General features: G+C 47.2%; 1 protein-coding gene across 1 annotated transcript; it reads right to left on the bottom strand.

Moving 5' to 3' along the window:
• Positions 1-4,924: 4,924 nt before the first annotated feature.
• On the bottom strand, positions 4,925-13,633 carry HEBP2 (heme binding protein 2). The gene is made up of 4 exons (XM_045499788.1): positions 13,405-13,633; positions 12,738-12,873; positions 11,597-11,777; positions 4,925-5,474 (listed from the first exon to the last, which is right to left on the bottom strand). The coding sequence occupies exons 1-4, from the start codon at positions 13,504-13,506 to the stop codon at positions 5,276-5,278; spliced, it is 618 nt and encodes a 205-aa protein (XP_045355744.1). The 5' UTR covers positions 13,507-13,633; the 3' UTR covers positions 4,925-5,275.
• Positions 13,634-15,934: the final 2,301 nt, after the last annotated feature.

Raw genomic sequence — 15,934 nt, 5'->3', positions numbered from 1 at the left:
GAGATGGGGCCTTTGGGAAATAGATTTTGATGAGGTCATGAGGTGGAGTCCTCAAGATTGGATCAGTGTTCTTATAAGAAGAGAAAGAGACCAGAGCTGCCTCTTGTTGGTTCACAATTGCCTCAGGAACATCCCAGGTGTCCTCTGAAATTGGACCCCGAACACGGAGGGCAGGGAGGGACCAAAGAAAAGAGGTAGACCGCTCCATACCGGTAGGTGGCAGTTTTGATAAGCAAGGGAACCCATGAGGTTTGCCTTAGGTGACTGGCTGTAGGATGAGTGGTGTTCTGCAACCCCCCCAACCTCTGATGTTTACGGTAGACCCCCCTTAGGTGCACCTTCGATCCCTACAGCTCCGGGTGCCCGCGGCCAACCTCAATCCCGGCGGCAGATGATCCTCCGTGTGAAGTATGGTCAGAGGGTCAGTAGCGGCCTAACGACACCTCACAATGCCCCTGTCACTCACCTCATTTCATCTTGTCACCTTATCATCTCACATCATCACAAGAAGGGTGAGTACGGTCCAGTAAGATTTTGAGAGAGAGACCATATTCATAAACCTTTCATTAGAGTATATTATTATATTGTTTTCATTTTATTATTGGTTATTGTTAATCCCTTACTATGCCTAATTTTTAAAAATCTAAGCTGTATCATAGGGATGTATGTATAGGAAGAAACAGTATAGAGAGAGCTCAGTACTATCATGATTTCAGGCATCTGCTGGGGGTCTTAGCATGTCTCCCCTGCAGACAAGGGGGATGGCTGCACTTAAGAGGCCTTAACTGGGTGAGTCATGTATCCAGTCCAGATGGTCCCATCACCACTTCTGTTTTTAATTTTTTAATGTTTATTTATTTTTGAGAGAGAGAGAGAGGGAGACAGTGTGAGCATGGGAGGCACAGAGAGAGAGAGAGAGAGAGAGAGAGAGAGGGAGACACAGAATCCAAAGCAGGCTCCAGGCTCTGAGCTGTCAGCACATAGCCTGATGTGGGGCTCAAGCTCGTGAACCGCGAGATCATGACCTGAGCCGAAGTCAGATGCTTAACTGAGCCACCCAGGCATCCCGTCCCATCACCATCTCTATCCCAAGGCTGTGTCCTTGCAGGGGCATCTAGGAGCGGGAAGGGCAAGTGGAACACACATTCCAAGGACAGGGCAGAGGTGGGAGCCTCCAACTACCTGGGTCCAGCTCTTGGGTCAAATGGCAGTGGTGTCTTCTCGGTGACCTCCTCCGATACCTCCCCCCAGCTGCTGCGTAGGGATAAAGACGACGGCTGTCTGCAAAGCCAGAAGCCAGCCCTCGCCAGGCACTGACTTGGCCAACACCTTGATCTTAGGATTCCCAGCCTTCAGCACTGTAGGTACTTCTGCTGCTTGAGCCACCCTGACTATGTGGTTGGTTACGGCAGCCCTAGCAGATAAGGCAAAAATCTCCTGGTGGGTCTTATTGCCTCGGCTAATTATCCTTTCCAGCAAGGCCCCTTCTGGGAGCTTGGCATTCCTTCCTCTGTTATATCTCTCCTGGCAGTTCAGGCGTTTCAACATTTCTATCGCTTTTTCCAGGCCCCTGGGAGTCACCTACCCTAAGGCACTGAGTCTGCACCATTGCCTGCAGTTTGTCTCACAGTGTTAAATCCCGTGTCCTGAGTGACATCCCCAAGTTAATAGACGTTCCCTCTATCCAGTCTTCTGACCCAGCACCTGCGGAACCTGGTCCCAAGGGCGTGCTCCTGGCCCTGCCCCTACAGTACCTTCGGCACATTATCCATTGCTTCCTTCATCCGGCCTGGCATGACCCCAGCCAGGTGGTGCTATGACTTAACTTGGGTATGGACCTGGGAGATGGGGTAGGTCAGCTTCTAGGGCACCTGTTGCCTTACAGGGCCAGATCTCTATGCGTCTTGCATTTCCTCCTGTTAGGGTGGGAGAAGGGGGGAGGGGTGGTTCAAGTTCTTAATGGGGAAAGGGAGAGCCTCTTCTGCAGGCCCAGAGTGTTCAGAAACTTTCAGGGGGGGTCAAAACTGTTGGGGGCATCCACCCGGTGTCCCCTTCTCATTATCCGAGTTTGGTCCTGACCTTGGCAGAACAAACCTGGCTTGTTGAACATTTTTGGTGGTTACTACTTTTACCATCACTTCCTGTACTTGACCTCCAGCTTCTTCTGCTTAATTTCTGTGTGAGGTGAGGGCTTCTTAGCAAGTTACCAAAGAGGTTCTGGCTCTCTCACAGTTTTTGTTGTTGTTGTTGTTGTTGAAGGGTCCTGGGTTGGGCAGAAATAGCTAGTTCTTGGGCCACCACCTTGCTCGGTCTTTGGCTGGAAGATGCCAGAAAACAGCACGCTGTCAGCTCCCACTGCCTCGCTCGGGCATAGCAGCAGACCCTTGAATCTGCAGCAGACCCTGAAGAAAGTATCAGCTGGAGATGTCATCTGACCACACCCCTCAGAGCCAGGCAGTTGGTCCTTTCTCGAAGGTGGATCTGAGGGGCACATGTCCATGGGCTTGCCTGCCACAACCCCCAGTCTCAGAAAAGAAATGACTGGTCTTTGGCCACAGTTCCACGGAAGTCCCAGAAATGATCAATGACAACTTCACATCAGTAATCTCTCAGATCAGGTCAACCGGCAGCAGCCTCACTCTGGGAGCCACGCCTCCACAACTAACCCTCCATTCCTAAGGGATTCGGGAAGTCTGCTAACCCTTGACCCCACTGCTTCCTGAAACCCCATTCAAGGTCAGCAGTTTTCTTTGTCCAGAGAGACTGTGCAAGCTCAGCTCTCTCTTGCTCAGCAAGCACTACGTGCAGCCTTTTGTTCTGAATACCGAAGGTGGCCTCTTCCTTTGACATGTCCATCTCTGCCCAAGAGGTCCCCAGCCCGCCAGGCTTTCACCTGACTGGCTCCTTCTCGCCATCCCCGTCTCAAACGTCTCTTCCTCGGAGAGGTCTGGCCTGACCCCCTGTGTGAGGTCCACTGCCCCCTGCCGAGCCACACTCTATCCCAGGGCCTCATTTCATTTGCACGCTCTCCGTCTCTAGAATACAGACTCCAAGAGGACACTCCCTGCTGTACTTCTCAGGACGGGGGCGGGGGTACTGAATGGAAGAGCAAAAGGCGTTACAGGGTTTGTTAATTTACAAAGTTGCCGATGAGGGCGGTTTCTCCCCACCACTGTGCAGCAGCCCTGCGCCTGGTGCCGGGCCTGGAACACAGCAGGTATTCCACATGGTGGAATGTTTAGGGAGACAGGTTAAGTGATAACTAGAAAAGAAGGAACACATGACATGCACTGGGTGTTAAGGGAACCGTTTTCAGACTTCTAGAAAGACAATCTTACAAAAAAGTGACATAAACATTGACAAATGTAGACGGCTCTATGGGAAGAATTGGTGGCCTGGGGGGGATCCCTCTCACGATCCCTGAGATCTCTCCTTAAAACCTTGAACTCCCAAGGAAGCTGGATAACTCTTCCCAGGGAAATGGGACAATCCAGGCAAAGGAGAGATGGGAATGATTGCCCCACATAAGGGTCTAGGGGGAACTAGGATTTAATTGGGGGGGGGGGGTGGGGAGGATCAGGCAGAATCTGACCCTGTTGACAGAGTGGTTGGAGCATGTGGGGCAGGAAAGCCTGAAGAGGAGAGCAGAAGCATAACTGATGGAACAAGAATTAGACCAAAAGCACAGGTGGATGGTTTAGCCTTAGGAAAAAGCGTAGGGGCACCTGGGTGGCTCAGTCGGTTAAGCGTCCGACTCAGGTCATGATTTCATGGTTCATGGGTTCAAGCCCCGCATCAGGCTCTGTGCTGACAGTGTGGAGACTGCCTGGGATTCTATCTCTCTGCCTCTCCCCAACTCGCTCGGTTTCTTTCTCGAAATAAATAAACTTTAAAAAAAAAGCCCACACATAAATTTCCTATAAATAAGAGAAGAAAAACTTCTCCATAGAAATGTTGACATAAGAGATATTTTGTAGTCGGTGCCAGCCACGTAATTACAACAACGGATTCATTGCTATGAGAAATATTCTCTGGATTTAGGGCTGAAAAATGTTTTAGTTTATAATTTATGGAAGAGAAGGGAAAAATGGGATATGCTGTGCTTGAATAGTACAAAATCCATTTTTAAATTTTAATTTTAATAAAGAAATTTTTTTAATGTCTATTTTTGAGAGAGACAGAGTGTGAGCAGGGGAAGGGCAGAGAGAGGGGGAGACACAGAATCCCAAGCAGGCTCCAGGCTCCGAGCTGTCAGCACAGAGCCTGTTGCGGGGCTCAGAACTCACAAACCGTGAGATCATGACCTGAGCTGAAGTTGGATCCTTAACAGACTGAGCCACCCAGGGGCCCCGTTTTCAATCTTATCTCAGAGACACAGAGTGAGTGCAAGCCCTGCGATCATGACCTGAGCCAAAGTCAAGAGTCGGATGTTCAACCAACTGAGCCACCGAGGCACCACTCAACTTTTTTTATTGAACATGTTTCAGATCACAACTAAATGCTGGTCATCAGAAGTATGCTTCTCTTCTTTCAAATGGAATTTATTGCATAAGAGATGTCTATTTTATATAGAACTCTAGAGTAAATATTAGAAATATTTACCTCCTACCAGTAGAGGCTGGTACCATGGATATTCTAGTAGGAGGGCTAGATGGAGTCCTCCAGTTGGTTTTGTTAAGTGAGCTGAAAAAGAAATTTAATTTCTTTTTGGCAAAAAACCAATAAATAGTCAGTGCAAACAAATACCTTTGGAAAAATAATTACCTGAGATTTTGAAATTTTATATCCATAGTAATTTCAAAGCCAGAAACCTAGCTTGTCTCGTATCAAAAATCACAACCCAAGAGGTGCAAAAGAATTTGATTTTTGTTCTCAGCTGAAGGTCACCTCTCTAGGCTTGAGAGCCGAACTGTTCCACACAGGATACCTCTTTAGCATTTTTATTGATAATAGCTAGAGGGGATAACATCCAAATGACATAAATTCAAGTCAAAAAAGGCAACATGATTGTGATACAGCGAAGAAGGGTCAAGCAATAAGACACTTCCTGGACCCTCATAGAAATACCCACCCTCCAGAGCTGTGACTGCTTCTCATGTTTCTAGAAGACTCTCCCCTATTACCTGTGTATCTAGATAAAGCTTCAAGCATTAAAAGGCACCTTGGAAATCAGCTCAAATCACCATAGTTCTCTCGGGTAGAGATACTAGACCTGCATTTTACATGTCGGTACGCTGGATATCTACGCTAAGCAATGGTACTTCCTTTTTTCCCCTCATTCAGTTTCTTTGCAGGGTTCATTTTTCTGAATCAACCACACTTCATTATTTCTATCAAGCAACTTGAAAGGACTGTTGTAGCCTGCGGTATAGTAAACCTTCTCATTGAAAACTTTTCCTTCTTCCCTCAACATGCTTGCTAATGTCAAAAGTTGTTCTTGATTCTTTTGAGCACTAGAGAATCCATCGAAAGACCTGCGAAGGAGAAAGCAAATAACCACGAATGAGGCTCATGCTGACATAAAGGTCAGTCTGAAGAGGCAAGCAGAAGCCGGTACTATTAAGTGCTGCTCCCAAGCTCCCCCCGCCCCCTCCCCCGCCGCCTCCCAGCATTCTCCTCTGGTGTCCATTCTCGAAGTGGCCTCACTGAGGGGACCCCGGAGGAGGCACGTGTCCCATCTGCTGGCAGGCAGATTTGGGACTTTCACCATTTCGTGCCCTAACTCTTGCTTTTCAGACTAAGGAGCGTACAGGTGACCTGGGAAACTTGCTAAAATGCTGATTCAGAAAGTCTGGGGTGGGGCCCGGGCAACCGTGTTCCTAACAAGCTCCCAATAATGCTGATGCTGCTGGTCAGTGGTGACAATGAAAGCCCCTTAGAAGATTCCCTTTCAGACTTTCAGTTTGCTGTGGAATATTTCCCCTTTCTTCCTCTCCTGGGGAAAAGGGTAGGCTCTACATTACAGATGAGTATGATACAGTTTCGAATGTAAGAATTTATAGAGGAACATTTAGGCAGCTCTTTATATCTAGCCCGAGAAGAGATTTAACAGAGACAGGATCAATATGCTTGGGAACACTGAGGATACGACTGACCCAGGAGTAAGGGATAGCCTCTGAGTTGGGTCTGGAATGGATGGAGTTGGCTGGAATGGATGGTCTTGCTGGGTAGTAAAAGGGAAAATGGAGAAGGATAAGAAAATGAACAGAAGTTCAAAAACACAAAGCATGTTCATAGTGAGCCACAAAATGAGCTCTGAAAGGTGAGTCAGAGCCAGAAAGAAGAGACTTGTATGTCATCCCAAGGCCTTCGGAGATTATTTGAAGGATGGTGAGCAGAAAAGTAACTTGATAGGATCTGGGAAAGACAGATGGAAAATAGACTGGAGGGAAGGAGCCAGTTAGGCGGTTGCTATGGGGATGGGGAAGAAAAGACAGGCAGAAGATTTAAATAAAAAGTGGGGAAAGAGAATAAAAGTTTAAGTATAGATTTTAAAGTATACAAACAAAAATGTCCTGAGGTTAAATTATGATGGTACATAGACCTAGCTGAGTTGCCGACATGTAAACATGATGAATTTGATTTTGAAGGTTAAGAATGGGAAACACAGAAAATAAAACATATTCCCATTATGCCTTCTGTAGCATAGGTTTTATTACCAATGTGCCAATGGAATGATTGGTCCTACCATTCTTCAGCTAAGATGTAAGCTCCAAGGGTACAAACCATGTCTATTTCATTCAACAATGTTCATCAGACACCTAGTATCTTTCAAATCCTCACTGAATGGTGTAGGAATCGATGTATGTACATGTACATGAAATAAAACATTGAAGATAAATTGATAACACGGTTCTAATTTTCAGAATGTTGACTGATAATTATAACTCTGAACCACGTGTTGAGAAATATTTTGCTTCCTACATTTAATATTTCCTTAACCAAGAGCCAACTTTTAGTATGCTCTGCCGAAAGGGAACGGACTTCCGGATCCCATTTCTTCCTTGAAGTCAAGTTTTGAGCCCCCTAGTTAGAAATCATCTTTTGTTTTCTGAAGACACATTGTTCTACAGTGATCCATCCACAGCTTTATTCAGTACACAAACATCTGATTCCCTTCCCACGCACCTGCCCTTGCCAGGAGCTGCAGGATATGAACATGTACCATGTTGCTGTGTTCTTGAGAAAGTTACAGTCTGTACATAGATCATTATAGCTGAGAATAATACGAGAACAGAGTGGCTGGCTGACGGGAGAAACTGAGGAAGGCATCACAGATGAGGTACTATTTGATACAAGTCCTGAAGGGGAAAAGTGGATGCTCCAGGAAGAGGGGAAAGAGGAAGCTAGAGCTAGTAGGAAGACGATGTGTCTGTTTTAAGTATTTAACAGACGTCAACTGATGTAATCGTCATGGCAACCCTATGAGACAGGTAGGCACTGTGACTATACACATCTTACAAAAGAAGAGCTTTAGGCAAAGAACATGTGAGTAAACCTGCCTGAGGTCACAGGTAAAGAGATGTGGCAGATCCTGGCCACGGCAATCAGACAACAAAAAGAAATTAAAATATATGCCAACTGGCAGGGAAGAAGTAAAACTTTCACTCTTTGCAGATGACAGGATACTATAGATAGAAAACCCGAAAGACTCCACCAAAACACTGCTAGAACGGATATAGGAATTCAGCAAAGTCGCAGGATATACAATCGATGTACAGAAATCAGTTGCATTTCTACACACCAATAATGAAGCAGAAGAAAGAGAAATTAAGGAATCAATCCCGTTTACAACTGTGCCTGAAACCATACGATACCTAGGAATAAACCTAACCAAAGATATGAAAGACCTGTACTCTGAAAACTAAAAAATACCGATGAAAGAAACTGAGAAGACACAAAGAAATTGAAAGACATTCCATGCTCATGGACCGGAAGAAGAAATACTGTTAAAATGTCAATACTACCCAAAGCAATCTACACATGCGATGCAATCTCTATCAAAGTACCAACGACATCTGTCGCAGAGCCAGATCAAACAATCCTAAAATTTGTATGGAATCACAAAAGATCCTGAATAGCCATAGCAACCTTGAAAAAGAAAAGCAAAGCTGGAGGCATCACAATTCCAGACTTCATGTTATATTACAAAGCCGTAGTGATCAAAACAGTATGGTACTGGCACAAAAACAGACACATAGATCAGTAGAACAGAATAAAAAACCCAGAAGGGAACTCACATTTATATGGTTAATTAATCTTTGATAAAGAAGGAACAAATATCTAATGGAATATTGGACTGTGTCTTCAACAAATGGTGTTGGAAAACTGGACAGCAACATGCAAAAGAACGAAACTGGACCACTCTGTTTCACCATGCACAAAAATAAATTCAGAATGGGTTAAAGACCTAAATGTGAGACCTGAGGCCATAAAATCCTAGAAGAGAACACAGGCAGTCACTTCTTTGACATCACCTACAGCAACTTCTTTCTAGGTATGTCTCCTAAGGCAAGAGAAATAAAAGCAAAAACAAGCTATAGGGATTATGTCAAAATAAAAAACTTCTGCACAGCGAAAGAAACAATTAACAAAACTAAGAGGCAACCTATGGAATGGGAGAAGATATTTTCATATAAGATATCTGATAAAGAGTTAGTATCCAAATTATATAAAGCACTTATAAAACCCAACACCCCCAAAGCCAAATAATCCAATTAAAAAATGGGCAGAAAAGATGCACAGAGCCCCACATTGGGCTCTTCACTGACAGCATGGAGCCTGTTTGGATTCTCTCTCCTTCTCTCTCTGCCCCTCCCCCACTCACATGGTCTCTCTCTTGCTCTCTCTCAAAATAAATAAATAAACATTAAAAAAAAAAAAAAGAAAACACCAATAGACATTTCTCCAAAAAAGATATACAGATGGCCAATAGACACATGAAAAGATGCTCAACATCACTTAGCAGGGAAATGCAAACCAAAACTACAATGAGATATCACTTCACACCTGTCAGAATGGCTAAAATCAACAACACAAGAAACAACGGGTGTTGGCAAGGATGTGGAGAAAGGGGGACCCTCTTGCACTGCTGGTGGGAATGCAAACTGGTTCAGCCACTCTGGAAAACAGTATGGAGGTCCCTCAAAAAGTTAAAAAAGAACTACTCTACGATCCAACAACTGCACTACTAGGTATTTATTTACCCAAAGAATACAAAAATACTAGTTTGAAGGGATACATGCACCCTGATGTTTATAGCAGCATTATCTACAACAGCCAAAGCATGGAAACAGCCCAGCGTCCAGTGGCCATCAATTGGTGAATGGATAAAGAAGACGTGGTATATACATAATATGTGGTGTATACACACACACACACACACACACACACACACACATATAATGAAATATTACTCAGGCATAAAAAAGAAGGAAACTTGCCATTTGCAACAACATGGATGGAGCTAGAGAATATAATGCTAAATGAAATAAGCCAGAGAAAAACAAATACCATATGATTTCACTTATATGTAGAATTTAAGAAACAAAACATATGAGCAAAGGCACACGCACACACAAAAAAAACCCAACAAGAAGCAAACCAAAAAAACAAACTCTTACCAATAGAGAACAAACTGATGGTTTGGAGGTGGGTGGGGGGATGGGTTAAATAGGTGACTGGGACTAAGAAGGGCACTTGCTATGATGAGCACGGGGTAAAGTGTAGAAGTGCTGAATCACTGTATCATACACCTGAAACTAACATTACACTGTACGTTAACTAACTGGAACTTAAATCAGAACTGAAAAAGACAGAGAGAGAGATGGAAGAAATGGCCCGCTCAGTGAAGGGTGGGAAGGTCAGGGGAACATAACCAGTGGGGAGATGGGGTTGGGTCACGTGATAAAAGACATCGTGAACAATCCGAACTTCACCCTGAAGCAAGTGAAAGCCACAGAGATTTTTAGTGAAGTCCCAGGTTGGGGTTTATTGCTTTGCTGCTGCTGTAGTAAGGAAGATCAAGGACTCCAGTGTGGAGCGGGACAGGAAGAGAACGGCGGGCAGGTTGCTCCCAACAGCCGGGAGGCTGCTGAGGCGGAACACACGAGATCTGAGATGAATAAACATCTGAGCATCTGAGGGGTATCAGGCACTGTGCCAAGCACTAGGGTACACGAAGATGACTTGGGTGTGGTTCCCGTAAGATTAGGTCCTGAGGAAGTCCCAGGGATGGAGAGAAGGGAACAAAATCATGGATCATTTCCAAGGAGAATGTACCAGATCTGGCAATCAGTTGTCAGGGAAGAGTGCGCTGCTGGTGGCCGTGGAGACCTCTGCTGGGGAGGCTGTCTGGCTGATGAGGCCCTTTTCTTTTCTTTTTTTTTTTATAGCTTTTTGACTGTTTTATTTTATTTTATTTTATTTTATTTTATTTTATTTTATTTTTTCAATATATGAAATTTATTGTCAAATGAGGTCCTTTTCTGAGACAGCCACTAGAAGATCACTGCCCCTATAAACTGGCTATTGGGGGAAGGCTCATTTTTAGAGCTGTTGAGTTTAATCTCCACACCCTTCACATGGAAATGTCCAACAAGTAGAGAAATCAGGGCTAGAGACAATAGGAGAGTCACGGGACACAGGGAGTTAGAGCTTTGTAAACAGATCACCCAGAGTAAGTCTGTTCTGACATGAGGGTCAATGTGGAGCATTCTTGGGTGAGAGAGAGGAACAGGGTGAGAGAGAGGGACAGGACGAGACGAACGGCCAGAGAGTGATGTTCTCAGACTTAACAGGCTGTGTAAGTATCCAGAGAATAGATTAGTCAATATACAAAGTCAATATACGATACACAAAGGCTTCAGGGGTCACACGGGCAAGGACTGCCATCATGTGACAAATGCAAGGGCACTGCCAAGGGTGGCAAGGGCAGTTTCAAGGAGATGGTGCGGTCTCTTCCAGACGGTGGTGTTCTGAGGAGTACATGGGAAACAGGGAAACAGATGCTTTTAGCAGGTTGGTGGTGACAAGAGGGACAGAACGGAATAAAGGGACTCCCATATGAGACTGTTATCACATTCCGTGTGTGCTTTTAAATTTCAACAGAGAGAATTGAAGGAATGCATCAAACAGGTACCAGAAGTCTGAAACGGTACATAGGAACCACTCAACTAACAGAGGCAGTAACTGCAGGAAGCGGGTACCATCTCTTGGGCCGGAGAACGCAGGGAAGAGTCTGGGGCTCTCAGAACCTCGAAGCCGGGAGGAGGGGTACCGTGCACCACGTGTTAGGATTTTCGTACAGGTTTACCTCGATGGCAGGTAAGGGCAGTCTTGTGCTTTGAGAATGATGTGCATCGCGTCTTATTTGCGGAAGGTCTGTGACACAGACTCTTCATGACACGAAGTGATTATACCTTGCAAGAGACCCTTAGTAACATGTAAAACTAACCGAGCAGGAAAACACCACAAAATGCATCAGACCTCTTTTTTGTGCAAGGGCGAAAAGCCTACTGAAATTGCATAGGAGCTAAACTGAGTGCAGGCAAGGAAAACTGGCAGTCCGCAGGGCTCTAAATTATCTACCACTTACCGGACGAACACGGTCATTTCTGCTCTGTTTTCAATGAAGACATCTGACTCTGAAGGCCTGGGCGGATCAGGTTGCTGTTCAGAGGGGATGTACAGGGAAACAGTAATGGTAGACTCGCTAAAAGGGCCTGAACCGGGCTCCACGTAGCTTGTCACTGGAGCGGTCATCTTTATTTTCATCTCTGGGCCATAAAATAATGAGTTTAAATACCATGAAAGGACCGTGAAAGCAGATTTAGTATCTGCATGGCTACTTCAAAAAACTGAATCTATTAATTTCTTTGATCTGAGTTTCCTGACTTACCTTATGCTACCGACATAAAATTTACCTTTAAGATAATTTGCATCTTTAAAATATAAGGGCAAGGGGCGCCTGCGTGGCTCAGTCGGTTAAGTGTCAAACTCCTGAGTTCAGCTCAGGTCATGACCTCACAGTTTGTGAGTTTGAGCCCACGTCAGGCTCTGCACTATGTGCAGTCTGGGATTCTCTCTCTCTCTCTCTCTGTCTCTCTCTGCCCCTCCCCCACTCATGCTCACTCATGCACTCTCTCTCAAAATAATAATAATAAAAAAGGGAAAATGATTCAATTATCCACTGGCCACATTAAGCACTTTCTGTACGATTAATATTTTTGGTTAATACATTCTAGTTTTAGGGATAGAAAGGAAAATTAGAGATCATAGAGTCCAGTCTTTTCGTCACGTTTTACAATCCAGAAACTGAGATCCCGTAGACTAAGCGAACTGGTAAAATATAAATAGCACCAGAGCCAGAACCAGATGTCTGGAGACCCTGGATCTTGTGTTCTTTGTACCTTCCTACCTCCTGATGACTCTTACCATAGCAGTCACCAAATTATCTCCAAGCATTCGCCATGAAAAGGACTTAACACTAGCTACACAGAGGCCCAGTTCATCCGGCAGAAACAGACAAGAACAGAGGCTGAAAAGCACTACCCAGTACTACCCTCCTCTAGACTCTGCTAAGGGCCCGAGCAGAGTCCCTGTCTTCACACTTTAAGTCTTTCATGATCTCATTATTTTTCTATTCCAAAGTATATTTCTTTAGTAAGCTAAAACGCAAGGATAAGCCTGGGCACTCAGCCACTATATATATAATTTATAAGGTAAATTGTCTTCACCTTTCTCATTTTTGCCTTGAATGTAGCTGTTCAGCTTCGTAAAACCAGTTTGGATGGCTGAATCCCAGTCCATAGACTCAACGGAAGTGCTGACCCATTTGGCTGGTCCATAATGTCGGATCTCGTAACTTCCGGGCTAAAATAGAACAGAGGAAACTTGGGAAGCAATTCTAAAAAGGCAGGACGTGAGAGGCAACAGAACAGGTGACTTGGTCTCGGGTCCACCAGGATTGCCCTTGATCTCGGGACCTGTGCCCCGCTGGGATGGGCGTCTGGTTCTGGTTCCTTAGAACCGGGCAGGGCCCCTCCCCTGAGGCTCCCATCCTTGGATTTGAGCCGCTGGAGGCCTCGGCCCCACACGCAGGGGTGGGGGAGTCGGTCGGCTCTATTCTCGTTGAGACCGAGCATCTGTTACGTCCCCTGGGCCGGGAGGGTCCCACTGCGGCTAATTCGTTTTTCTTTTTTAACCTCAAGAGAAGTGAAGATGTAGCCACAGATTACGGCTAACCGATCGAATTTCCCCATCTGGGCAGCATTTCCCCATCTGGGGGCCCAGACGACTTCAAAAATTGTACTTTTTACTTAAATCTGTGGGACCCGCCGGCCCCACCGCCAATCAGCCGGCGCGCTCTGTCCCGCACCCTCCGCGCCCGTGGGAGGCGCCTACCTGGGGACCCGCGTCCTCCGGGGCCGTCCAGCCCGGCGTCTCCACGGCCTGGGCCGCCGCGCGCTCGGCTGTCGCGGGGTCCGGCTCCAGCACCTCGGCCATGGGCGGCGCCGACGCTCCGGGGAGACAGGCTGGCGAGCAGAGCCAGGAAGGGGCCGCGCCGGGGCCGCTCCGGGCCGCCCCGCTGCGTGTGCGCGCAGCGCCCGCCTGCCCCGGCCCCCGAGTCCCCGCCCCCGCGCTGCCCCGCGCCCCGGTCACCGCGTCGACGCGCGTCCCTCCTCCCCTCGGTGCCGGGGACCCGCGTCCGCGGGAGCCGCCCCGGCCTGGGCCGGGAGGGGGCGCTGCGTCCGCAGGAGCCCGGATTCCCACCCGAGCTGCTCCCGCCGGGGCCGCGCCCCCCTTGTCGGATTCCCTCCGCACGGGTGAGGGCCGGGGTCCGGATTGCAGGGTCCGCTTAGGCCCGGCTTCCTTTCGGACTCCCTCCCTCGCCCTTGCTTTTTAAATTAACAGGCGCGCCAAGGTGTCCACTGTGGGAGCAGGGCGGTGGAGGACAAAGCAACTGGCTTTCGGGGTTTCTGGTGTAACCGGTTCGGGAAGGTCTCCGCGGCTCCACCCGCGCTGGGAGCCCGTTCTGCAGACCTGGCTGCTCCCGGGGAGCGGCGGGAGCGCCGGCCAGCACCCTAGGTGCGCTCCGCGAAGGCAGGAGGGAGCCTGCCCTCCCAGGGCGACGGTGGGCTGGCGCCTGCCGGCTCCAACCTCGCCTGTGTCTGCTGGCACCGGCTCCATGCGCGAGTTGGAAAGGGGCCCGGCCAGGGGCGTGAGGCCCTCCCTACTCACACCTAGACGGTGTCCAAGGTGCCAGACAGCCATCAGGGTCCCTCGCAGCAGGAGGCAGATGGCGCCCCAGTCGTGCCTGGAGACGATCTTCAAGTGTCCTTGTTTACTGACCTTTCCTTGAAATGACCCCCAACCCTCTAAGTCGTTCCAACTAGAACTTTCAGGCTGGGGAGAGGGAGGTGAAAGGGGGACAGAGAAATGGCGGGGGGGGGGGGGGGGGTACAGCCACAGGACTCTAGTGCCTTTAAAACAAACGTTTTGTTAGATTCATTATTTTTTTCTAAGAGATTTATTGAGATGGAAATCACGTACCATAAAATCCACCCGTTTAATGCGTACCATTCAGTGGTTTTTAGTATATTTACAGTTATGCAACCATCACTACAATCAACCTTCGAGCATTGTTATCACCTCTCCCCATCCCCCAAACCCCAAATTCTTTAGCTGTCACTCCCCAGTGCCCCATCCCCAGCCCTAGGCAACTACTAATCTGTCCTCTGTCTCTGTAGGTTTGCCTTTTCTGGCCTTTCAAATAAATGAAATAGCGCTTCATCTTAATCTGTGAGGCTGCCGTAACAAAACACCACAGACTCGTGGCTCATAAACAACAGAAACTTCTTTTTCACTGTTCTGGAGGCTGGAAGTCACAGATCAGGACGCCAGAGAGTTACCTGAGGCCCTTCTGGTGGCAGACTGCTGCTGGTGTCCTCACAAGGTGGAAGGAGCAGGGCAGCTTTCTCTGGCCTCTTTTATAAGGACACTAACCCCGTGCATGAAGGGGTCTGCCCTCCTGACCTAATCACCTCCCAAAGGCCCCACCTCCTAATACCATCACAGGAGCATTTGGTTTTCAAAATGTGAATTTCAGGGAGATGCAAACCTACAGACCATAGCAGACAGCCCGTGGTCCTTTATGACGGGCTTGTCTCACTCGGCAAAATATTTCAAGTTTCATCCATTCGTGTTGTAGCATGTTTCAGCACTGCATTCCTTTTTGGGGCTGACAAATATTCCACTGGAAAATATTTTTCATCGGTGGATGGGCATTTGAATCGTTGCAAACCACCCTCCTCTAGAATCTGCTAAAGGCCCTGAGCAGAGTCCCTGTCTTTACACATTAAGTCTTTCATGATCTCATTATTTTTCTCTTCCAAAGCATATTTCTTAAAAAAAATTTTTTTTTCAACGTTTATTTATTTTTGGGACAGAGAGAGACACAGCATGAATGGGGGAAGGGCAGAGAGAGAGGGAGACACAGAATTGGAAACAGGCTCCAGGCTCTGAGCCATCAGCCCAGAGCCCGACGCGGGGCTCGAACTCACGGACCGCGAGATCGTGTCCTGGCTGAAGTCGGACGCTTAACCGACTGCGCCACCCAGGCGCCCCAGCATATTTCTTTAATAAGCTAAAAACGCAAGAGTAAGCCAGCCCCTGGCAATCACTAAGTTACTTTCCATCTCCGTGGCTCTGCCTGTTGTGGGCATTTCACATAAGCGGAGTAGAATGTGTGTTTTGTGGCTGACTTCTTTCTCTTAGTGTAATGTTTTCAAGAGTCATCCATGTTGTAGCATGTGGTAGTATTTCGTTCTTTTTTATTATCGGATAATATCCCATTGTACGGTTCTGCTTGCAAAGCAATTGATGTTCTCTTTTTTCTTTTCTCCCTCCCTGCCCTAACAAGTGTGCAGTGGCC

This window comes from Leopardus geoffroyi, chromosome B2, assembly GCF_018350155.1.
Source record: "Leopardus geoffroyi isolate Oge1 chromosome B2, O.geoffroyi_Oge1_pat1.0, whole genome shotgun sequence".
Lineage (NCBI taxonomy): Eukaryota > Metazoa > Chordata > Mammalia > Carnivora > Felidae > Leopardus > Leopardus geoffroyi.
This window is presented reverse-complemented; position numbering and strand designations above follow the sequence as displayed.

Bases quoted from the DNA above. Each gene is read 5' to 3' on its own strand.
- HEBP2 (XM_045499788.1), bottom strand. From the start codon at position 13,506: ATGGCCGAGGTGCTGGAGCCGGACCCCGCGACAGCCGAGCGCGCGGCG. The intron at 12,874-13,404 runs GTAGGCGCCTCC...GTTCTATTTTAG, and splicing joins CGGAGGACGCGGGTCCCCAG to CCCGGAAGTTACGAGATCCG. The intron at 5,475-11,596 runs GTAAGTGGTAGA...TCTCCTTCGCAG, and splicing joins GAAATGACCGTGTTCGTCCG to GTCTTTCGATGGATTCTCTA.